Source organism: Acanthochromis polyacanthus, chromosome 14, assembly GCF_021347895.1.
Source record: "Acanthochromis polyacanthus isolate Apoly-LR-REF ecotype Palm Island chromosome 14, KAUST_Apoly_ChrSc, whole genome shotgun sequence".
NCBI lineage: Eukaryota > Metazoa > Chordata > Actinopteri > Pomacentridae > Acanthochromis > Acanthochromis polyacanthus.
In genome coordinates this window covers 1987723-2011633 of record NC_067126.1, presented here as the reverse complement: position 1 = coordinate 2011633, position 23911 = coordinate 1987723, and the positions used below count along the sequence as shown (strand labels likewise).

The window sequence follows — 23911 nt, the reverse complement described above, 5'->3', positions numbered from 1 at the left end:
TAGGAAAGGCACACACCTGTCTATATAAGACCTTACAGCTCACAGTGCATGTCAGAGCAAATGAGAATCATGAGGTGGAAGGAACTGCCCAAGGAGCTCAGAGACAGAATTGTGGCAAGACACAGATCTGGACAAGGTTACAAAAGAATTTCTGCAGCACTCAAGGTTCCTCAGAGCACAGTGGCCTCCATAATCCTCAAATGGAAGAAGTTTGGGACGACCACAACTCTTCCTAGACCTGGCCATCCAGCCAAACTGAGCAATGGTGGGAGAAGAGCCTTGCTGAGAGAGGTAAAGAAGAACCCAAAGATCACTGTGGCTGAGCTCCAGAGATGCAGTCAGGAGATAGGAGAAAGTTCCACAAAGTCAACTATCACTGCAGCCCTCCACCAGTCGGGGCTTTATGGCAGAGTGGCCTGACGGAAGCCTCTCCTCAGTGCAAGACACATGAAAGCCCGCATAGAGTTAGAAAAAACACATGAAGGACTCCCAGACTATGAGAAATAAGATTCTCTGGTCTGATGAGACCAAGATTGAACTTTTTGGTGTTAATTCTAAGCGGTATGTGTGGAGAAAAGCAGGCACTGCTCATCACCTGCCCAATACAATCCCTACAGTGAAACATGGTGGTGGGAGCATCATGTTGTGGGGGGGGGGGGGGTGTTTTTCAGCTGCAGGGACAGGACGACTGGTTGCAATTGAAGGAAGGATGAATGCGGCCAAGTACAGAGATATCCTGGAGGAAAACCTCTTCCAGAGTGCTCAGGACCTCAGACTGGGCCGAAGGTTCACCTTTCAACAGGACAATGACCCTAAGCACACAGCTAAAATAACAAAGGAGTGGCTTCACAACAACTCTGTGACCGTTCTTGACTGGCCCAGCCAGAGCCCTGACCTAAACCCAATTGAGCATCTCTGGAGAGACCTCAAAATGTCTGTCCACCAACGTTCACCATCCAACCTGACAGAACTGGAGAGGATCTGCAAGGAAGAATGTCAGAGGATCCCCAAATCCAGGTGTGAAAAACTTGTTGCGTCATTCCCAAGAAGACTCATGGCTGTACGAGCTGAAAAGGTGCTTCTACTCAATACTGAGCACAGGGTCTGAATACTTCTGACCATGTGATATTTCAGTTTTTCTTTTTTAATACATTTGCAGAAATTTCTGCATTTCTGTTTTTTCTGTCAAGATGGGGTGCTGAGTGTACATTAATGAGAAATAAAATGAACTTTTTTGATTTTGGCAAATGGCTGCAATGACAGAGAGTGAAAAATTTCAAGGGGTCAGAATACTTTCCGTATCTGCTGTAAAATACTTTCGGTAAATCATATCACAAAAAACACTGTAGAATCTAAACAACTTGTTAAATTAATTCATAACGTCAATCACATTCTTATTTCCTCAAAAGTAGTTTAGTGCAACAATAGTTGTTTTAAATGAGCCGAATAAAAAACATTTCATTTCACATAAAATGTCAGAAAACATGGTCTTATTTTAAGCTGTCATTCATTTAATCTGTAAACTCATCTGATCCTACTCATGGCATTTATGTTTACTTTTTGACTTCAGGTTTGTCCAGTTGGCCAGAAATGGTCTAAAATAGCTTAAAATCAGTAAAAATTACACAAATATTGTCCAAAATGACTAAAATTTGTCCAAAACAATACAAAAACGGCTCAGAAATAACCTAGAACTTGTGCAAAACGACTCCAAAGTAGTCCAAATGGATTAATATCAGCAGAATATTCTTTGTCAGAATATCAAAAAATAAAACTTTGTCTCACTGTACTTGCCACACATCAATCCATAACCTGTCCGACATTACTTCAGATCAATTAAAGTAACACAAAAATAGTTAAAAATGACTTAAAATGTGTCCAATTGGGCAAAAATTGTCTAAAAATAACCAAAAATCAGTTTAAATTATGCAAATATTGTTCAAAAGGACTAAAATTGTGTCATGACTACACAAAAACAGTCCAAAATCCCCAAAAAAGTTCAAAATGACCTAAAAATGACCTAAAATCAGTCAAAAATGAATTTAATTTTGTCCAGTTGGGTATAAATTGTTGAAAAATTGCTTAAAATCTGTTCAAATTACACAAATTTTGTTGAAAATGACTCAATTTGTGTCACAATTACACAAAAACGGTCCAAAATGACAAAAAAAAAAACAGTCTGAAGTGACCATAAATCTGTCCAAAATTACTTCAAATGTGTCCAATTGGGCAGAAATTGATGAAAATAACTTAATTACACAAATATTGTTCAAAATGACTCAAATTGTGCCACAACTACACAAAAAGTCCAAAATAACTTAAAGCCAGTGCAAAAATGCTTCAGAATAGTCACTTTTGTATATTCTGTTGATTTTCCTCTACATTTTTTTTGGCATTTTTTTAATTTAACCTTCACTTCATACCCTGATCTTCTGTGTTGTCTTATTGTTTATGTCTTTATTGAACATCCAGCTGCAGTAACAACTTATTTTCCTCCAGGGATTAATGCAGTCCTCTGGTATAACTTGTGGCAAACACAGTAAAGTACTTGAGTAAAAGTACTCAGTTACTTTCCACCAACTCCAACAGCTTCATTAACGGGCCTGACTGGTTGCTTTTGTTTGTTATTTTGCCAGAACAGCAGCAGAGAAGCCGGAAAGACGATATTTGAAGGTTATGAGTGACGGACTGCGCAGATTAGAGCTCGGTGAACTGAACCGGTCGGAGTGTAACTGTAACCTGACACGGCAACTCGTGACTTTTCCCTACGTCAGCGCTGCTCGATGACGAACGGCTGCTCCGACCAATGAAAATGCTCGGCGCCTGTGGGTCATCCAGTCGCAGGCGAGGTGCGTGCTGTGGGGGCGGGGCTACAGTAGGAGTATTGATGCCAGTGTCGGATCGGAAAAGAAGCAGAAGAAGGGAAGATGGCGAGAGGTGGCCGGAGCCTGCGGAGAGTAGTGGAATGTTTCAGAGGGTTACCGACCTCCGCCAGCCGGGACACAACGGGCAGGAGCACCGTCAGGTACACGGTTACTGTTTTACATGTCCTCTAAACCTGACAGAGGAGAAGAAGAACAGATTTAACTCAAACAGCAGCTGGTCCGAGTAGTTACCGAAGTTACTTCTGTTGTAGTTCCGGCTCATCTGATGGAGGTAAAATGTCGGAGATAAAAACTACAAACTGTACCTGAAGTCTGGAACTCTCTTTTAGTCTGTCAGGAAACTCTGATAAAGCTTAAAAATCAGGTCAAGTACTGGAATAGAAGTAGCGGTACCTGAGTAGTAGTACTACTACAAGTAAATACCGTCAGAAGTACTGCAGAATGCACAGCCAAAAGTAAAAGTACACATTCAGTATTACGTATTTAATAACCACATCCTGCTGGGTAACCTGTTAATCTGCTGATAATCAATAATCTGATTTGACCCTCAGTAATAGCTGTTTGACCCTGTAAGACCCCCAAAAATGAGCTAAAAATAAATAAAACAAAAATATATACATATACATACATGCAAATATAGAAAAAAATGAGTAAAAAATAATAGAATATTATATAGAAACCCAAATATAGAAAAAAATGAGAATTAAAAAAACTACTGCTACTCATAGTGTGTGTGTGTGTGTCTATACATACATACATATATATATATATATATATATATATATATATATATATGTATGTATGTATAACAAAATATATAAAATATAAACCAAAAAATCAAATAAAGAAAAAAATTGATAATCATGAAATTATCATATATAATTTAAAAATGAGTAAAGTTTTACATATATGTGATTGATATTAATAAAAACAAATAAAACTGATGTTTTTTTGCAACAGTGAGTTTTACAGGGTTAATAATGTGTTTATTATGTTATCTATTATTGATTAGTTCAGAAATAAAGAATAAAAATGTTTGTTGATGTAGAAAAGTAGTGAGAAATCCACACAGCTAATCCAGCAGTACACCAGTACCAGATATATGAATTAATTACAGTATTATTAGAGCTGCAGCTAGTGATTATTGCTGATTGATTTATTGCGTATTTTCATAATTAATTGATCAGTGTTTTGACCTCAACCCAGAGCTCTTCAGTTTAAAGTCACAGAGGAGAAAAGAAAGCAGAAAATAATCCTGTAAGAGAGGCTGTGATTAGAGAATTCAGAAACCTTTAAAAAATAAATGAGATCAAATTAATTTCAAAGTATTGGCCGATATTTTAATAGTTAATTAATATGAGTAATACACAGTCATTTATGTGTTAATCCTGCACAGAAACACAGTAAAATGTACAGTATTTACTTCCAAACTGTAGAGGAGCAGCTGAAAATCACCAAAAACTGTACATAAGTGCAGTAAATGTTACGTTCCAGTTCTACTGGTACAGCAGGTAAAGACGTGTACGACTCAAACAACAGGCCACTTTACACCTACTGTTCATCTAATGCAGGTTTAAAATGTTTGAAGTGTTTTTATATGATAATAAGAGAGTTAAAAAGATTCTTTACTAGAGGACGCAATAATGCGACATTAGAAAATACAATAAAATGTTAAACAAGAGCTAGAAGTACTTTGCTCTTTGAGGACTAATGACAGTAAAGGCTTTCTATTCTATTCTATTCTATTCTATTCTACTAGGAGAGTCACGGTGCTTTAGAATGCTAAAGAAATACAGTCAGCACACAGATAAACTAATATTAATTGTGGAAGTGATGTAAAAGTCGATGTTTAGAGAAATAAATCATAAAATTACATTAAAGTAGACATGTCATTGTAATTTTTTAGGACCCCAGGAAGAATAGCTGCAGCTTATGCTGTCGCTAATGGGGATCCAAATGAATAAACATAAACATAAAATCATAGAAGTTAAACATAAATAAACAATAAAAGTGCATTACAAATCGTAAAATCACAGAAACAAAACATAATTAAGCAATAGAAGTGCATTAAAAGTTATAAAATCATAGAAATAAAACAATAAAGTTACAAAAGTGTATTAAAAGTAGTAAATCATAGAAATAAAACATGAATAATCGGTAAAAGTTGTAGGTGTGATGTGTTCTGGAGCAGTGAGTCACTGCATTCCTGATCAGTTACCAAACCTGCATTACTAACCTCATTCTGAGCTTCTTCCTCCAGGCTACAGCAGAAAGTACAGTATAAAGACATGGAGGAGCATTCAGAGCTCTAACGAAGCTGCCGTACATTCAGAGCTCTAACGAAGCTGCCGTACGTTCAGAGCTCTACCGAAGCTGCCGTACGTTCAGAGCTCTAACGAAGCTGCCGTACGTTCAGAGCTCTACCGAAGCTGCCGTACGTTCAGAGCTCTAGCAAAGCTGCCGTACGTTCAGATCTCTAGCGAAGCTGCCGTACGTTCAGAGCTCTACCGAAGCTGCCGTTACGTTCAGAGCTCTACCGAAGCTGCCGTACGTTCAGAGCTCTACCGAAGCTGCCGTACGTTCAGAGCTCTACCGAAGCTGCCGTACGTTCAGAGCTCTACCGAAGCTGCCGTACGTTCAGAGCTCTACCGAAGCTGCCGTACGTTCAGAGCTCTACCGAAGCTGCCGTACGTTCAGAGCTCTACCGAAGCTGCCGTACGTTCAGAGCTCTACCGAAGCTGCCGTACGTTCAGAGCTCTAACGAAGCTGCCGTACGTTCAGAGCTCTAACGAAGCTGCCGTACGTTCAGAGCTCTAACGAAGCTGCCGTACGTTCAGAGCTCTAACGAAGCTGCCGTACGTTCAGAGCTCTAGCGAAGCTGCCGTACGTTCAGAGCTCTAGCGAAGCTGCCGTACGTTCAGATCTCTAGCGAAGCTGCCGTACGTTCAGAGCTCTAGCGAAGCTGCCGTACGTTCAGAGCTCTAATGAAGCTGCCGTCCTTGACCTCGTATCGGAGTCTGATTTATCTGAAAGACAAACACGTTGGCAGGTGCTGGAAGTTTCCTGCTCCTCATAACAGCTGCAGACGCTGCAGGAAGTCTCCGTGTTCTCAGTTTGTTAGCGGATGCTTAGCGGCAGCTTCATGTGGATCCAGTTTGTTATGAAGAGGATTACATATATCTTAGTGGGAGCTGCTCAGCATTCTGGCAGCACCAGTCATTATCTGTCGGCTATAGCATGCTGTCAAGGTTAGCGCTGCTGCTAACTCGCTGTGGACGTTTTAATTCCTGCTGCCAGAACCTTAGACGTCTCTGTTAGTGACAAACACCTCACTGGACAGCATCAGAAATGACCCAAAAGACCAAACACCACTTACAAGACTCAAAATGTTTCGAAAATGAGGCAAAACTTATCCCAAACTACAAAAATCACTCCACAATGACCAAAATCTGTAAAAAATAACTTCATCCAAAATGACAAAAACGTGTCCAAAATAGAAAAAGAACGGCTGAAAATGTATCCACAGTGACACAGATTTCTGCAGAACAACATAAAACGTATCCAAAATAATAAACTTGTCCAATTTGAGACAAAAACAGGTCTAAAATTAAACAAAACTTAAATGACAAAATAATTGCTCCACAACAATCAAAATTTGCAAAAAATTACTCTTAACTGACCCAAAATAACAAAAAATATGATTAAAAAGATGCAAAATTTTCCCAAAATGGCAAAAATTTGTCCAAAATAGGAAAGAACAGCTCAAAATAACTTGAAACATGTCCACAGTGAACGTAAACGTGTCTAATTTGAGACAAAAATGTGTCTAGAATTAAACAAAACTTTTCCCAAATGACAAAAAAAGCTCTAACAACAATCAAAATGAGCAAAAAACTCCACAAACAAAAACGTGTCTAAAAAGAAAATTAAGTTTTTACAAAAATGACCCAGAATTTGTCAAAAATGACCAGACGGAAAAGACTCCAGATGTGTCCAAAATGATGTTAAGCTGTCTTCAGTGAACAAACCTGAACAAATCAACTCATCAAAATATCAAAAATGTTCCAGACGAGACAGAAGTGTGTCTGAAAGTAAACAAAAATTATCCCAAATGACAAAAAAAATGCTCCACAACGACCAAAATGAGCAAAGAACGACTTATAACTGATCCAAACCGACAACAATAATCATCGTCAGATGTTCTGTTTACTTTTGATTTCACAAAAGAAAGAATTTTAATTAAAATGTGTAAAACGTCGTAGTTCAAGTGGAACGCAAATTTCTGCTGGTTTTTTACTTTATTTTGAAATCCTGGCTGTAGTGATGACGTTCCTGTTTCCCAGCAGCCTGAGGACAGACAGGTGCTCTCTGGTGGTCTCTGATTGGTCGGTCTGTCTCCAGGTACCTGTCGTCCTGCGGGATCCTGATGACCCGGGCTCGTCCTCTGATCGGTGCCGTCGGGTCGGCTCGGTCCGTGGTGCTCCCGGCTCGGAGCTTCTTCAACCTGGCCGACTCCTTCTCCAAGAGGAAGGAGTACTCAGAGAGACGCATCATCGGGTGGGTTCACCTCAGCGTCCAATCAGACGGAGCCTCACTGCTCCACTTCCTGTCTGATCCGCCTGGAACGTGGTGGAGAGTGGACGAGCTACAGTTAGCCTTCACGGCTACCATCTGGAGGTGACTGTAGCTCCTCCACTCTCCAACAAGACTTTCAGGTCAAATTTACTGATTTCTTCTCTACAGTTCTACTGTTTCATCTAACAGACTCTGTTATCCACAGAGACGTACATCTACTGTTGAAAAGTTCATTTAAAACTGATTTTCTTTCAGAATAAGGACCTTTCTAACTGTTCAGCAGTAGTTTCATCCTGCAGCCGTCCTGTTACGTAGTTAGGGTCATTTATCAGCTTTATCAGCATCTTAAAGGGGAATATTTTCTGCTTTCTTTCCTCCTCTAAGCTGAGCATCTCTGTTTGTTGGTGAATCTTCACTAAAACCTGCTGATGAAGTCAGAAAACTGATCCAGAACCAGAAGAATCCACATTAAGCAGAGCTGCACACATTTATCAGTTTAAAAGAGGAGTTATCAAAGAGAAATGATTTAAAAAATAAACAAAATTATGTAAATGATTAGAGCCAGAAACTGTAAAGACAGAAAAATGATCAGGTTTTATGCTTTCAGATGATCCTAACACTGATCCTGTGTGATGTAGAGTTTGATCAGCAAAAATAACCAAATCTGAGATTAAAAGGACATTTCATCACATTTACTCAATAAAGAAAATAGAAAAGTCTAAATTCTGCGGGTTCAGCTCCTTAAAGGTGAATATTTTCTGCTTTTTCCTTTAGTCTGACACTCAGAATGAATCAGCATTAATGGTAAAGTTCAGCTTATCGTGATCTTCTGAACGTTATGTAAGATCCACACATCCTTCTGACTTTGGTTCACCGTCTGCACACTTCACAGGAACTTTTCCATTGACTCCTACCTGCTGCAACGATAACATACAAACAGAAATCAGACCTACGTTCTTCCACGCTCTGATTTCACTCTTTATAAGTTGGACTGAATCTACAGAACATTAATGGGAGGTTCTGCTGCTGTTATTGGTCCTAAATGACGATAAATGTTTTACTTTAAAGTCTCTAGAACGCTGTGACGTCCTCCACCACAGTCTGGGCTTTGTTGACTCATTAATCATTGACAGCTTCTTATGACTAACCAGATTAACACCGACTGGAAGAACAAAGCAGTCCTTAACGGTCAGCAGCAGGAAAACCTGTTCCTCTGGACAGAACAGCTGGAGAACTGTCTTCTACATGGACCAAATCAGCAGTAACCATTAACTGTTCACTGTTCTTTATTACTTTCTCACTGACTGATCACAAACAGTGAAAAATGTCCTCATTTCCCAAAGAACAAACATCTGGTTTGGTCCCCAGATCTGCAGTTTAGACTCAGAGGAAAAAAGAAAGCAGAAAATATTCACCTTTAAGGAGCTGAACCCACAGAATTCAGACATTTCTAGTTTCTGTATCGAGTAAATGTGATGAAATGTCCTTTTAATGTCAGATTTGGTTATTTTTGCTGATCAAACTCTACATCACACAGGATCAGTGTTAGGATCATCTGAAAGCATAAAACCTGATCATTTATGCTGTTTTTACAGCTTCTTTCTCTAATAATTTACATAATTTTGGTCATTTTTTAAAGCATTTTCTAAGATAACGTCTGATAAATGTGTGTAACTCTGGTAAACTGGTTCCGGATCAGTTTTCTGACTTCTGTTGGGTTTTTATCAGCAAGTTTTAATGAAGACTCACCAACAAACCAAATATCTTCAGCTTAGAGGAGGAAAGAAAGCAGAAAATATTCACCTTTAAGGCTGAAACTAACAATTAGGTTCATCGTTTATATTTATTAGCTGATCAGCCTGTAAGATAGCAGGACATGGAGAAAAATGTGGATCAAATGTCTGGTTTAGAGTCACAGAGGAGGAAAGAAAGCAGAAGATCTCCACCTTTAAGGAGCAGATAATGCTGCTAAATGACCCAGACATGAACCAGTGATCCCAGTTAACAGGAGGAAGCGTTTGTCTCCTGAAACCATAAATAAAGAAGATAAACTAGAACAAATGTCTGAACCCATGCAGTCGTTAATGGTCTGATGCTGAGCCTCTGCAGACCATAATAAGCTGTAATGACGTCTCTGCTGTACTCCATGTCCTCCTCAGGGTCATAATCACTAAACCTGCTGTATTAATAGCCTCCAGAGGGGCAGATATTTGCCCTCAGTGAGGCCTGAACTTACATAACCTCATTCTCCACGGTTACTGCTCCTCACTGCAGACTATCTGGGTCAGGGTCTCGTCCTGGTTCAGCTCTGACCCACTAAAGGGTTCCAGTCCCAGTCTGACCAGTCCCCCACCTGTCCCCCTGTCCACCTGTCCCCCACCTGTCCCCCTGTCCTCAGGTATTCCATGCAGGAGATCTATGACGTGGTGGCCAGCGTGGAGAACTACCGGCTCTTCGTTCCCTGGTGTAAGAAGTCTGACGTGGTCTTCAGAAGAGCTGGATTCTGCAAGGCCAAGCTGACCGTGGGCTTCCCCCCAGTGGTGGAGAACTACACCTCCCTGGTCACCACGGTGCGCCCCCACATGGTCAAGGTAGGAACTGCATCCAGCTACAGACCAGGAGACACTGAATGGACCATTAGTCCAGTCTGATCGCCAGGAGAACCAATAAAACCACAACTCCTGGTGGTTCCTCATGTTCACATTTAAGGAGTTATCTTTTTACTAAACATCAGGAACAACCTGAAATTTATGAAGAAAATAAATTCTATTTCATCCTCAGTTTATCATTTCCACATTACAACTTCCAGATCACAGAGTGTCTACAAAGGAACACAACATTTAGTCACCTGGAACTGAACCACAGAGGGTTTACTGGAGGATCAGAACCACAAAAACAAGACTAAATATTACAAAAATGAGACTCGTGACATGAAACAAAGCAAAAAAACAGACAAAAAATGGACAGAAACTAAACAAACCAGACAAAAATGACAACAGCGAGAAACAAAACAACCAAAAAATACACACAACACAGGCGAGACAAAAAAAACAATACACAAAATGAATAAAGCAAAAAAAGGAACGAACAAAATGACGAAAACAAACGAACAAGTCAGCAAAAAACAACAAAAATGAGACAGAATGACAAAAATTAGACAAATGGCACGAAACAAAACAAAAAAGAGACAAAATCAGACAAAAAGTGACAACAGCGAGAAACAAAACCAAAAAATACACACAACACAGGCGAGACAAAAAAACAATACACAAAATGAATAAAGCAAAAAAAGGAACGAACAAAATGACGAAAACAAACGAACAAGTCAGCAAAAAACAACAAAAATGAGACAGAATGACAAAAATTAGACAAATGGCACGAAACAAACAAAAAGAGACAAAAAGTGACAATAGCGTGAAACAAAAGAACCAAACAATACACACAACACAGGTGAGACAAAAAAAACACAAAACGACAAAAACAAGTCAAAAATATTACAAAAGACATGCGTCACGAAACAAAACGAGATAAAACATCTTTAAAAAGTTATAGTAACAAAAACAAGACAAAAAATGACAAAGGCGAGGAAAAACATGACAAAACAAATAGACAACATACGCAAGACAAAATGGAAACAAAATGACAAAAATGAGAAACTAAACAAAAACAACATGAGACAAATGACAAGTCAAATGACACAAAACAAAGAGACAAAGAATTCAATGGAAAAGTTACATAAGCGAGAAGATACAAATAGCTAAGACGAGATACAAACGAGACAACAAAAAACAAAAGTAAGAAACAAAATGACCAAAAAAGTAGACAAACAACGCAAGTGAGACAAAAACACAAAACAACGAATAAAGCAAAACACAAAACGACAAAAACAGACAAAGCAGTCTAAAACAAAAACAACAAAAGAACGATGTAGTGTTTCCCTTTCCAGCAGACAGACAGTCCACTGTGGTCCTTGGTAGAATAGTGACACCTGATAGTAGACGTACAGCCATGGCCAAAGCTTTAAGAATTACACTGGTATTGGTTTTTACAAAGTTTGCTGCTTCAGGGTTTTTAGATCTTTTTGTCAGATGTTACTGTAATATACTGAAGTACGATTACAAGCATTTCATAAGGCTTTTATTGACAATTACAGTCAGTTTATGCAAAGAGTCAAAATTTGCAATGTTGACTCTTCTTTTTCAAGGCCTCTGCAGTTCACTCTGGCATGCTGTCAATTAACTTCTGGGCCACATCCTGACTGATGGTAGCCCGTTCTTGCATAATCAATGCTTGGAGTTTGTCAGAATTTGTGGGTTTTTGTTTGTCCACACGCCTCTTGAGGATTGACCACAAGTTCTCATCAGATTAAGGTCTGGCCTTCAGTCAGGCCATCCTCCAAAAGTCTTTGCCTCACTGTTCATGCAGATGTTCTCACACCTGCCTGCTGCCATTCCTGAGCAAGCTCTGCACTGGTGGTGCCTCGATCCAGCAGCTGAATCAGCTTTAGGAGATGGTCCTGGTGTTTGCTGGACTTTCTTCACAACAATTGAACTTCTTGAAGTTCTTGATGATCCGGTAAATGGTTGATTTAGGTGCAGTCTTAGCATCAGCAGTATCCTTGCCTGTACAAAGCAATGATGGCTGCACGTGTTTCCTTGCAGGTAACTATGGTTAGCAGAGGAAGGACAATTATTTCAAGCACCACCCTCTTCTAAAGCTTCCAGTCTGTTATTCTAACTCAGTCAGCATGACAAAGTGATCTCCACCTCGTCCTCATCAGCACACTCAGCTGTGTTATCGAGAGAATCACTGACATGATGTCAGCTGGTCCTTCTGTGGCAGGACTGAAATGCATTGAAAATGTTTTTGGGGGGATGAAGTTCATTTTCATGGCAAAGAGGGACTTTGCAATTAATTGCAATTCATCTGATCACTCTTCATAACATTCTGGAGCGCATGCAAATTACCATCATAAAAAATGAGGCAGTAGACTTTATGAAGATTAATATTTGTGTGATTCTCAAAACTTTTGGCCACGGCTGTAGAGAACCTTCCTCTCAGTAGATGTGGAGAACCTTCCTCTCAGTAGATGTGGAGAACCTTCCTCTCAGTAGATGTGGAGAACGCTCCTCTCAGTAGATGTGGAGAACGCTCCTCTCAGTAGATGTAGAGAACCTTCCTCTCAGTAGATGTAGAGAACCTTCCTCTCAGTAGATGTGGAGAACCTTCCTCTCAGTAGATGTGGAGAACGCTCCTCTCAGTAGATGTAGAGAACGTTCCTCTCTGTAGATGTAGAGAACGCTCCTCTCAGTAGATGTAGAGAACCTTCCTCTCAGTAGATGTGGAGAACGCTCCTCTCAGTAGATGTAGAGAACGTTCCTCTCAGTAGATGTAGAGAATGTTCCTCTCTGTAGATGTAGAGAACGTTCCTCTCAGTAGATGCAGAGAATATTCCTCTCTGTAGATGTGGAGAACGTTCCTCTCAGTAGATGTAGAGAATGTTCCTCTCTGTAGATGTAAAGAACCTTCCTCTCAGTAGATGTAGAGAACGTTCCTCTCTGTAGATGTAGAGAACGTTCCTCTCTGTAGATGTAGAGAATGTTCCTCTCTGTAGATGTAGAGAACGGTCCTCTCTGTAGATGTAGAGAACGCTCCTCTCAGTAGATGTAGAGAACGCTCCTCTCAGTAGATGTAGAGAACGCTCCTCTCAGTAGATGTAGAGAACGCTCCTCTCAGTAGATGTAGAGAACCTTCCTCTCAGTAGATGTGGAGAACGCTCCTCTCAGTAGATGTAGAGAACGTTCCTCTCAGTAGATGTAGAGAATGTTCCTCTCTGTAGATGTAGAGAACGTTCCTCTCAGTAGATGCAGAGAATATTCCTCTCTGTAGATGTGGAGAACCTTCCTCTCTGTAGATGTGGAGAACGTTCCTCTCAGTAGATGTAGAGAATGTTCCTCTCTGTAGATGTAGAGAATGTTCCTCTCTGTAGATGTAGAGAACCTTCCTCTCAGTAGATGTGGAGAATGTTCCTCTCTGTAGATGTAGAGAACGCTCCTCTCTGTAGATGTAGAGAACCTTCCTCTCAGTAGATGTGGAGAACGCTCCTCTCAGTAGATGTAGAGAACGTTCCTCTCAGTAGATGTAGAGAATGTTCCTCTCTGTAGATGTAGAGAATGTTCCTCTCTGTAGATGTAGAGAACGTTCCTCTCAGTAGATGTAGAGAATGTTCCTCTCTGTAGATGTAGAGAACGCTCCTCTCTGTAGATGTAGAGAACCTTCCTCTCAGTAGATGTGGAGAACGCTCCTCTCAGTAGATGTAGAGAACCTTCCTCTCAGTAGATGTGGAGAACGCTCCTCTCAGTAGATGTAGAGAACCTTCCTCTCAGTAGATGTAGAGAACGTTCCTCTCTGTAGATGTGGAGAATGTTCCTCTCAGTAGATGTGGAGAACGCTCCTCTCAGTAGATGTAGAGAACCTTCCTCTCAGTAGATGTAGAGAACCTTCCGCTCAGTAGATGTAGAGAACGTTCCTCTCAGTAGATGTAGAGAACCTTCCTCTCAGTAGATGTGGAGAACGCTCCTCTCAGTAGATGTAGAGAACGTTCCTCTCAGTAGATGTAGAGAATGTTCCTCTCTGTAGATGTAGAGAATGTTCCTCTCTGTAGATGTAGAGAACCTTCCTCTCAGTAGATGTGGAGAACGCTCCTCTCAGTAGATGTAGAGAACCTTCCTCTCAGTAGATGTGGAGAACGCTCCTCTCAGTAGATGTAGAGAACCTTCCTCTCAGTAGATGTAGAGAACGTTCCTCTCTGTAGATGTGGAGAATGTTCCTCTCAGTAGATGTGGAGAACGCTCCTCTCAGTAGATGTAGAGAACCTTCCTCTCAGTAGATGTAGAGAACCTTCCGCTCAGTAGATGTAGAGAACGTTCCTCTCAGTAGATGTAGAGAACCTTCCTCTCAGTAGATGTGGAGAACGCTCCTCTCAGTAGATGTAGAGAACGTTCCTCTCAGTAGATGTAGAGAATGTTCCTCTCTGTAGATGTAGAGAACGTTCCTCTCAGTAGATGCAGAGAATATTCCTCTCTGTAGATGTGGAGAACGTTCCTCTCAGTAGATGTAGAGAATGTTCCTCTCTGTAGATGTGGAGAACGTTCCTCTCAGTAGATGTAAAGAACCTTCCTCTCAGTAGATGTAGAGAACGTTCCTCTCTGTAGATGTGGAGAACGGTCCTCTCAGTAGATGTAGAGAACCTTCCTCTCAGTAGATGTAGAGAACGCTCCTCTCAGTAGATGTAGAGAACCTTCCTCTCAGTAGATGTAGAGAACCTTCCTCTCAGTAGATGTAGAGAACCTTCCTCTCAGTAGATGTAGAGAACGCTCCTCTCAGTAGATGTAGAGAATGTTCCTCTCTGTAGATGTGGAGAACGTTCCTCTCAGTAGATGTGGAGAACGTTCCTCTCAGTAGATGTGGAGAACCTTCCTCTCAGTAGATGTAGAGAACGTTCCTCTCTGTAGATGTAGAGAACGTTCCTCTCTGTAGATGTAGAGAACCTTCCTCTCAGTAGATGTGGAGAACGCTCCTCTCAGTAGATGTAGAGAATGTTCCTCTCAGTAGATGTGGAGAACGTTCCTCTCAGTAGATGTAAAGAACCTTCCTCTCAGTAGATGTAGAGAACCTTCCTCTCAGTAGATGTGGAGAACGTTCCTCTCTGTAGATGTGGAGAACGGTCCTCTCAGTAGATGTAGAGAACCTTCCTCTCAGTAGATGTAGAGAACGCTCCTCTCAGTAGATGTAGAGAACGCTCCTCTCAGTAGATGTAGAGAACCTTCCTCTCAGTAGATGTGGAGAACGTTCCTCTCTGTAGATGTGGAGAACCTTCCTCTCAGTAGATGTAGAGAACCTTCCTCTCAGTAGATGTGGAGAACGTTCCTCTCAGTAGATGTAGAGAACGTTCCTCTCAGTAGATGTAGAGAACGTTCCTCTCTGTAGATGTAGAGAACGTTCCTCTCAGTAGATGCAGAGAATGTTCCTCTCTGTAGATGTGGAGAACCTTCCTCTCTGTAGATGTGGAGAACGTTCCTCTCAGTAGATGTAAAGAACCTTCCTCTCAGTAGATGTAGAGAACGTTCCTCTCTGTAGATGTAGAGAACGTTCCTCTCTGTAGATGTAGAGAACGTTCCTCTCTGTAGATGTAGAGAACGGTCCTCTCAGTAGATGTGGAGAACCTTCCTCTCAGTAGATGTAGAGAACGCTCCTCTCAGTAGATGTAGAGAACGCTCCTCTCAGTAGATGTAGAGAACGCTCCTCTCAGTAGATGTAGAGAACCTTCCTCTCAGTAGATGTAGAGAACGCTCCTCTCTGTAGATGTAGAGAACGCTCCTCTCTGTAGATGTAGAGAATATTCCTCTCTGTAGATGTGGAGAACCTTCCTCTCTGTAGATGTGGAGAACGTTCCTCTCAGTAGATGTAAAGAACCTTCCTCTCAGTAGATGTAGAGAACGTTCCTCTCTGTAGATGTAGAGAACGTTCCTCTCTGTAGATGTAGAGAACGTTCCTCTCTGTAGATGTAGAGAACGGTCCTCTCAGTAGATGTGGAGAACCTTCCTCTCAGTAGATGTAGAGAACGCTCCTCTCAGTAGATGTAGAGAACGCTCCTCTCAGTAGATGTAGAGAACGCTCCTCTCAGTAGATGTAGAGAACCTTCCTCTCAGTAGATGTAGAGAACGCTCCTCTCTGTAGATGTAGAGAACGTTCCTCTCTGTAGATGTGGAGAACGTTCCTCTTAGTAGATGTAGAGAACCTTCCTCTTAGTAGATGTAGAGAACCTTCCTCTCAGTAGATGTAGAGAACGTTCCTCTCTGTAGATGTAGAGAATGTTCCTCTCTGTAGATGTAGAGAACCTTCCTCTCAGTAGATGTGGAGAACGCTCCTCTCAGTAGATGTAGAGAACCTTCCTCTCAGTAGATGTGGAGAACGCTCCTCTCAGTAGATGTAGAGAACCTTCCTCTCAGTAGATGTAGAGAACGTTCCTCTCTGTAGATGTGGAGAATGTTCCTCTCAGTAGATGTGGAGAACGCTCCTCTCAGTAGATGTAGAGAACCTTCCTCTCAGTAGATGTAGAGAACCTTCCGCTCAGTAGATGTAGAGAACGTTCCTCTCAGTAGATGTAGAGAACCTTCCTCTCAGTAGATGTGGAGAACGCTCCTCTCAGTAGATGTAGAGAACGTTCCTCTCAGTAGATGTAGAGAATATTCCTCTCTGTAGATGTAGAGAACGTTCCTCTCAGTAGATGCAGAGAATATTCCTCTCTGTAGATGTGGAGAACGTTCCTCTCAGTAGATGTAGAGAATGTTCCTCTCTGTAGATGTGGAGAACGTTCCTCTCAGTAGATGTAAAGAACCTTCCTCTCAGTAGATGTAGAGAACGTTCCTCTCTGTAGATGTGGAGAACGGTCCTCTCAGTAGATGTAGAGAACCTTCCTCTCAGTAGATGTAGAGAACGCTCCTCTCAGTAGATGTAGAGAACCTTCCTCTCAGTAGATGTAGAGAACCTTCCTCTCAGTAGATGTAGAGAACCTTCCTCTCAGTAGATGTAGAGAACGCTCCTCTCAGTAGATGTAGAGAACGCTCCTCTCAGTAGATGTAGAGAACCTTCCTCTCAGTAGATGTAGAGAACGCTCCTCTCTGTAGATGTAGAGAATGTTCCTCTCTGTAGATGTGGAGAACGTTCCTCTCAGTAGATGTGGAGAACGTTCCTCTCAGTAGATGTGGAGAACCTTCCTCTCAGTAGATGTAGAGAACGTTCCTCTCTGTAGATGTAGAGAACGTTCCTCTCTGTAGATGTAGAGAACCTTCCTCTCAGTAGATGTGGAGAACGCTCCTCTCAGTAGATGTAGAGAATGTTCCTCTCTGTAGATGTGGAGAACGTTCCTCTCAGTAGATGTAAAGAACCTTCCTCTCAGTAGATGTAGAGAACCTTCCTCTCAGTAGATGTGGAGAACGTTCCTCTCTGTAGATGTGGAGAACGGTCCTCTCAGTAGATGTAGAGAACCTTCCTCTCAGTAGATGTAGAGAACGCTCCTCTCAGTAGATGTAGAGAACGCTCCTCTCAGTAGATGTAGAGAACCTTCCTCTCAGTAGATGTGGAGAACGTTCCTCTCTGTAGATGTGGAGAACCTTCCTCTCAGTAGATGTAGAGAACCTTCCTCTCAGTAGATGTGGAGAACGTTCCTCTCTGTAGATGTGGAGAACCTTCCTCTCAGTAGATGTAGAGAACCTTCCTCTCAGTAGATGTGGAGAACCTTCCTCTCAGTAGATGTGGAGAACGTTCCTCTCTGTAGATGTGGAGAACGGTCCTCTCAGTAGATGTAGAGAACCTTCCTCTCAGTAGATGTAGAGAACGCTCCTCTCAGTAGATGTAGAGAACCTTCCTCTCAGTAGATGTAGAGATCGCTCCTCTCTGTAGATGTAGAGAATGTTCCTCTCTGTAGATGTGGAGAACGTTCCTCTCAGTAGATGTGGAGAACGTTCCTCTCAGTAGATGTAGAGAACCTTCCTCTCAGTAGATGTAGAGAACGTTCCTCTCTGTAGATGTAGAGAATGTTCCTCTCTGTAGATGTAGAGAACCTTCCTCTCAGTAGATGTGGAGAACGTTCCTCTCTGTAGATGTGGAGAACGGTCCTCTCAGTAGATGTAGAGAACCTTCCTCTCAGTAGATGTAGAGAACGCTCCTCTCAGTAGATGTAGAGAACGCTCCTCTCAGTAGATGTAGAGAACCTTCCTCTCAGTAGATGTGGAGAACGTTCCTCTCTGTAGATGTGGAGAACCTTCCTCTCAGTAGATGTAGAGAACCTTCCTCTCAGTAGATGTAGAGAACGCTCCTCTCAGTAGATGTAGAGAACGCTCCTCTCAGTAGATGTAGAGAACCTTCCTCTCAGTAGATGTGGAGAACCTTCCTCTCAGTAGATGTGGAGAACGTTCCTCTCTGTAGATGTGGAGAACGGTCCTCTCAGTAGATGTAGAGAACCTTCCTCTCAGTAGATGTAGAGAACGCTCCTCTCAGTAGATGTAGAGAACGCTCCTCTCAGTAGATGTAGAGAACCTTCCTCTCAGTAGATGTAGAGAACGCTCCTCTCTGTAGATGTAGAGAATGTTCCTCTCTGTAGATGTGGAGAACGTTCCTCTCAGTAGATGTGGAGAACGTTCCTCTCAGTAGATGTAGAGAACCTTCCTCTCAGTAGATGTGGAGAACGCTCCTCTCAGTAGATGTAGAGAACCTTCCTCTCAGTAGATGTGGAGAACGCTCCTCTCAGTAGATGTAGAGAACCTTCCTCTCAGTAGATGTAGAGAACGTTCCTCTCTGTAGATGTAGAGAATGTTCCTCTCTGTAGATGTGGAGAACGTTCCTCTCAGTAGATGTGGAGAACGTTCCTCTCTGTAGATGTAGAGAACCTTCCTCTCAGTAGATGTGGAGAACGCTCCTCTCAGTAGATGTAGAGAACCTTCCTCTCAGTAGATGTGGAGAACGCTCCTCTCAGTAGATGTAGAGAACCTTCCTCTCAGTAGATGTAGAGAACGTTCCTCTCTGTAGATGTGGAGAATGTTCCTCTCAGTCGATGTGGAGAACGCTCCTCAGTAGATGTAGAGAACCTTCCTCTCAGTAGATGTAGAGAACCTTCCGCTCAGTAGATGTAGAGAACGTTCCTCTCAGTAGATGTAGAGAATGTTCCTCTCTGTAGATGTAGAGAATGTTCCTCTCTGTAGATGTAGAGAACCTTCCTCTCTGTAGATGTAGAGAACCTTCCTCTCAGTAGATGTAGAGAACCTTCCTCTCAGTAGATGTAGAGAACCTTCCTCTCTGTAGATGTGGAGAACCTTCCTCTCTGTAGATGTAGAGAATGTTCCTCTCTGTAGATGTAGAGAATGTTCCTCTCTGTAGATGTAGAGAACGCTCCTCTCAGTAGATGTAGAGAACCTTCCTCTCAGTAGATGTAGAGAACGCTCCTCTCAGTAGATGTGGAGAACGTTCCTCTCAGTAGATGTGGAGAACGTTCCTCTCAGTAGATGTGGAGAACGTTCCTCTCTGTAGATGTAGAGAACCTTCCTCTCAGTAGATGTAGAGAACGTTCCTCTCAGTAGATGTGGAGAACCTTCCTCTCAGTAGATGTGGAGAACCTTCCTCTCAGTAGATGTAGAGAACGCTCCTCTCAGTAGATGTAGAGAACCTTCCTCTCAGTAGATGTAGAGAACCTTCCTCTCAGTAGATGTGGAGAACCTTCCTCTCAGTAGATGTAGAGAACGCTCCTCTCAGTAGATGTAGAGAACCTTCCTCTCAGTAGATGTAGAGAACCTTCCTCTCAGTAGATGTAGAGAACCTTCCTCTCAGTAGATGTAGAGAACGCTCCTCTCAGTAGATGTGGAGAATGTTCCTCTCAGTAGATGTAGAGAACCTTCCTCTCAGTAGATGTAGAGAACCTTCCTCTCAGTAGATGTAGAGAACGCTCCTCTCAGTAGATGTGGAGAACCTTCCTCTCAGTAGATGTGGAGAACCTTCCTCTCAGTAGATGTGGAGAACGTTCCTCTCTGTAGATGTGGAGAACCTTCCTCTCAGTAGATGTAGAGAACGCTCCTCTCTGTAGATGTGGAGAACCTTCCTCTCAGTAGATGTGGAGAACGTTCCTCTCTGTAGATGTGGAGAACGTTCCTCTCAGTAGATGTGGAGAACCTTCCTCTCAGTAGATGTGGAGAACGTTCCTCTCAGTAGATGTGGAGAACCTTCCTCTCAGTAGATGTAGAGAACGCTCCTCTCAGTAGATGTAGAGAACGCTCCTCTCAGTAGATGTAGAGAACGTTCCTCTCAGTAGATGTGGAGAACCTTCCTCTCAGTAGATGTAGAGAACCTTCCTCTCAGTAGATGTGGAGAACGTTCCTCTCAGTAGATGTGGAGAACCTTCCTCTCAGTAGATGTAGAGAACCTTCCTCTCAGTAGATGTGGAGAACGTTCCTCTCAGTAGATGTGGAGAACGCTCCTCTCAGTAGATGTAGAGAACCTTCCTCTCAGTAGATGTAGAGAACCTTCCTCTCAGTAGATGTAGAGAACCTTCCTCTCAGTAGATGTGGAGAACGTTCCTCTCAGTAGATGTAGAGAACCTTCCTCTCAGTAGATGTAGAGAACGTTCCTCTCTGTAGATGTAGAGAACGTTCCTCTCAGTAGATGTGGAGAACGTTCCTCTCAGTAGATGTGGAGAACCTTCCTCTCAGTAGATGTAGAGAACCTTCCTCTCAGTAGATGTAGAGAACCTTCCTCTCAGTAGATGTAGAGAACCTTCCTCTCAGTAGATGTGGAGAACGTTCCTCTCAGTAGATGTGGAGAACGTTCCTCTCAGTAGATGTAGAGAACCTTCCTCTCAGTAGATGTAGAGAACCTTCCTCTCAGTAGATGTAGAGAACCTTCCTCTCAGTAGATGTAGAGAACCTTCCTCTCAGTAGATGTAGAGAACCTTCCTCTCAGTAGATGTGGAGAACCTTCCTCTCAGTAGATGTAGAGAACCTTCCTCTCAGTAGATGTAGAGAACGTTCCATTCTGTAAATGTAGAGAACCTTCCTGTATGTAGAGATCCTCTGAGCTTCTGGTTGTGTTTCCTTCAGGCTTCCTGTTCAGAGGGGAAGCTCTTCAACCATCTGGAGACCGTCTGGCGGTTCAGCCCTGGACTTCCTGGCTACCCTCGGACCTGCACCGTGGACTTCTCTGTGAGTAGAAGCTGCTCTCTCTTGGCTTGTATTTCCTTCTGACAGATCTTTAGGCGGTTCCTTCAGCTGTCCACTCTGTCCTCCTCAGATCTCCTTCGAGTTCCGCTCTCTGCTCCACTCCCAGCTGGCTCACGTCTTCTTTGACGAGGTGGTCAAGCAGATGGTGTCGGCGTTTGAGCGCCAGGCCTCCAAGGTCCACGGAGCTGAAACGGCCATCCCCCGAGAGCTGATGTTCCACGAGGTCCACCACACGTAGCGACCAGCTAACGATGCTAACGACACTAAGGAGAAGAGATTAACACGTTCAGTGCCTTCCTCACTACCATCACCATGTTCTACCCTCTGGTTCCTCTGGTTCTCCATCAGAACCTCAGGCTGAAACCAGACGACATGTCTGCAACATCTGCGGTTCTCCGCCACATTTATCTCCAGCTACCATGTTCAGGTTTGATCAAAGAGGCCACAGATCCTCCTGGAACCAGAGAACCTTCTAGAAATGACAGAACATCCCAACAAACCAAACCTTCTGCTGGATCATCTCCTGGACACTTCAACCTGGAGGTGTTTAATATTCATGAAACATTTCTGGTTCCAGGTTCTCCACCATCTGGATTCACTGCTTCTCTTATCAAATCTGACTGAAACTGAACATTTGAGGGTTTGGGATTAAATCTAGATGTTCCACTGAGACAACAGGACACAGATCTTCATAGAGAACCTAAACTCATCCCTTCTCATGTTGAAGGTTCTACCAGATCAGGATGTCTTCTGTTGACTGGAGCATTTGATTTTATTCTGGAGAATTAAAAACTAGTTTAAAGGGAAGCAGCTTCCTGTTTGGAAGCAGAGAATCAGAACACAACCTTAAACAAAACAGTGTTAGCAGAGAGAACAAGGTGAGCAGAGAACCCACAGAACCTGTGGAAGGTTTGAGAGAACGCTAACAGGATGTGACCTCAGCAGGAAGTAGTCAGAACCAATCAGCTCCTGAAACATCATCAATACAAAACTCAGCTTCATGGCAATGATTTAATCTAAACAGGACGCTAGTTTCTGCTCCACCACGTTAGCCACTACATTAGCTCACCTAGCTATGGCTAGCTGCTACGCCATCATGATATTGTTTCCTACTTTAGCCAAACCAGATTAAATCAGCTGCAACATTTAAACAGATCAACCTCAGCCGCTCTGGTAAGCTAGTTTTATGATCAGTGGTGTAAATGATGACAAACTTCTTCTCTAGTTTAGTGGTAGATGTGTGTTAGCGGTATACTGCCCCCTGTAGGTTGGGAGTATAAAAGCCAGACGTGTTGTCTCTCATTGATTCCGGGCGTCTCATTTCCACGTTTGTGTGGAAAGCATAGCCCAGGCTTTAGCCTTAACAAGCTAACATTAACTTTTACACCAGCCAAAACAATGTAGCATTAGCTATGAATTAGCCTGAACAAGTTAACATTAGGTGCTTTGTTAGCAAGGACAAAATAAAGCTAATCATTGCATTAACCTGAACAACATAATGTTGGCTGCTACATTAGCTTATAACAATGCTAGCCACCGCGATGGCCTCATAAGAAAAACTTGGCATCTACTTTAGCATAAACAAGATAACATAAGCTGCCATGTCAGCCTAAACTAGCTCATGTTTGCTGCTAGCGCTAGCTGTTAGTGTAAATAAGATCGTGTTAGTCGCTACATTAGCCTAAACAAGCTAATGCTAGACTGAACATTAACCTGAAGCATGTTGATCCGTTCACAGTAAAACAAGACGTTTAATAGTTCAAAAAACCAAACCCACGTGAATAAAGCAGCTCCAAACTAAATAAATCTGTCCTATAAAAGCTCCAGACGTCCTTCCTGCTAGGTGGTTGTTCCGACATGTTGATCTAAAACTAGCTGAGTCTGTATTTAGCTGATGTTTCCTGCTCTGAATGCTGCAGATGGTCCTACTAACTGTACTGTAGAACACCAGAACATGGAGTCTAACATCCTCTCAGTGTTACCAGGAGAGCCATGCTGGACTACAGGTCTACAGCTGGAGGTGTTTTAATGTTCTACGTTTGTAATATCAGCTGTAGTGTTATTTTACAGGAAGTCTGTTGGAATGTTTGTGATTTTAGGGCCCAAATTGGCAGAAACCGGAGCTCATGTTCATCAGACCGGTCCAGATCGTCTGTTAGTAGAAACATCTCAGCAGCTGGTTGGGTTCCAGCTGTCTGATAAATGTGAGCTCTACTCTGATCTGTCATCCTGAAGGTGCTTCAGTGACCTGAAACCTTCCTGTTTTCACCGAGTGCCTCCTGGCCGCTGCCACTCTATTTATCTTGACTTTTAAAGGAACATTTTACTCATTTTATCATATTTATTTCTTAGTTTGAGTGCACACACTTTAACAGCCTCTAAGCAGAGTTTATTCATTCAGACCAATGATAAACGCCGTCATCGTCTGCATGGAGGCGGAGTCTCTGCTGAAGTGATGAGTGAAAATACCAGCTGTAAACTGCTTCTAGTGAGGGAAAGGATTTGTGTTTTGTGGGACGTGGAAAAGGTTTGTGTAAATGTCTGCAGAACGTTGTACCGACTGCATGGTTTATAAAATAGTTTTTCTAAAAAACAAACTGACGTCTTTGAGTGTTTCCTTCAGCCAGGAATAACGACATCCTGTGAGCGATGAGGACAGCTCCAGTCGAGGTTTGGAAATATCTC

The 23911-nt window shown here is 42.3% G+C and overlaps 1 protein-coding gene and 1 long non-coding RNA gene across 3 annotated transcripts; one reads left to right on the top strand and one right to left on the bottom strand.

Moving 5' to 3' along the window:
- Positions 1 to 2868: 2868 nt before the first annotated feature.
- coq10b (coenzyme Q10B) lies at positions 2869 to 23823 on the top strand. Of its 2 annotated transcripts, none has more exons than XM_051959352.1 (5): positions 2869 to 3025; positions 7287 to 7442; positions 9859 to 10051; positions 21107 to 21208; positions 21297 to 23823. In XM_051959352.1, exons 1-5 carry the CDS (start codon positions 2928 to 2930, stop codon positions 21462 to 21464), a joined length of 717 nt encoding a protein of 238 aa, XP_051815312.1. In that variant the 5' UTR covers positions 2869 to 2927; the 3' UTR covers positions 21465 to 23823. The 2 variants fall into 2 exon arrangements, with proteins under 2 accessions (XP_051815312.1, XP_051815313.1); XM_051959353.1 differs by lacking the exons at positions 21107 to 21208; positions 21297 to 23823 and adding exons at positions 11886 to 12035; positions 12122 to 12518.
- On the bottom strand, positions 13220 to 21106 carry LOC127537227 (uncharacterized). The gene is made up of 14 exons (XR_007946864.1): positions 21009 to 21106; positions 20784 to 20958; positions 20659 to 20708; positions 20484 to 20608; positions 20109 to 20358; positions 19609 to 19733; positions 19234 to 19333; positions 18161 to 18560; positions 17661 to 17735; positions 16786 to 17110; positions 14886 to 15510; positions 14136 to 14760; positions 13736 to 13835; positions 13220 to 13460 (listed from the first exon to the last, which is right to left on the bottom strand). It is a non-coding gene; the product is annotated as an uncharacterized LOC127537227 (long non-coding RNA).
- Positions 23824 to 23911: the final 88 nt, after the last annotated feature.

Bases quoted from the DNA above. Each gene is read 5' to 3' on its own strand.
- coq10b (XM_051959352.1), top strand. From the start codon at position 2,928: ATGGCGAGAGGTGGCCGGAGCCTGCGGAGAGTAGTGGAATGTTTCAGA. The intron at 10,052-21,106 runs GTAGGAACTGCA...TGTTTCCTTCAG, and splicing joins TGCGCCCCCACATGGTCAAG to GCTTCCTGTTCAGAGGGGAA. The intron at 21,209-21,296 runs GTGAGTAGAAGC...TGTCCTCCTCAG, and splicing joins CCTGCACCGTGGACTTCTCT to ATCTCCTTCGAGTTCCGCTC.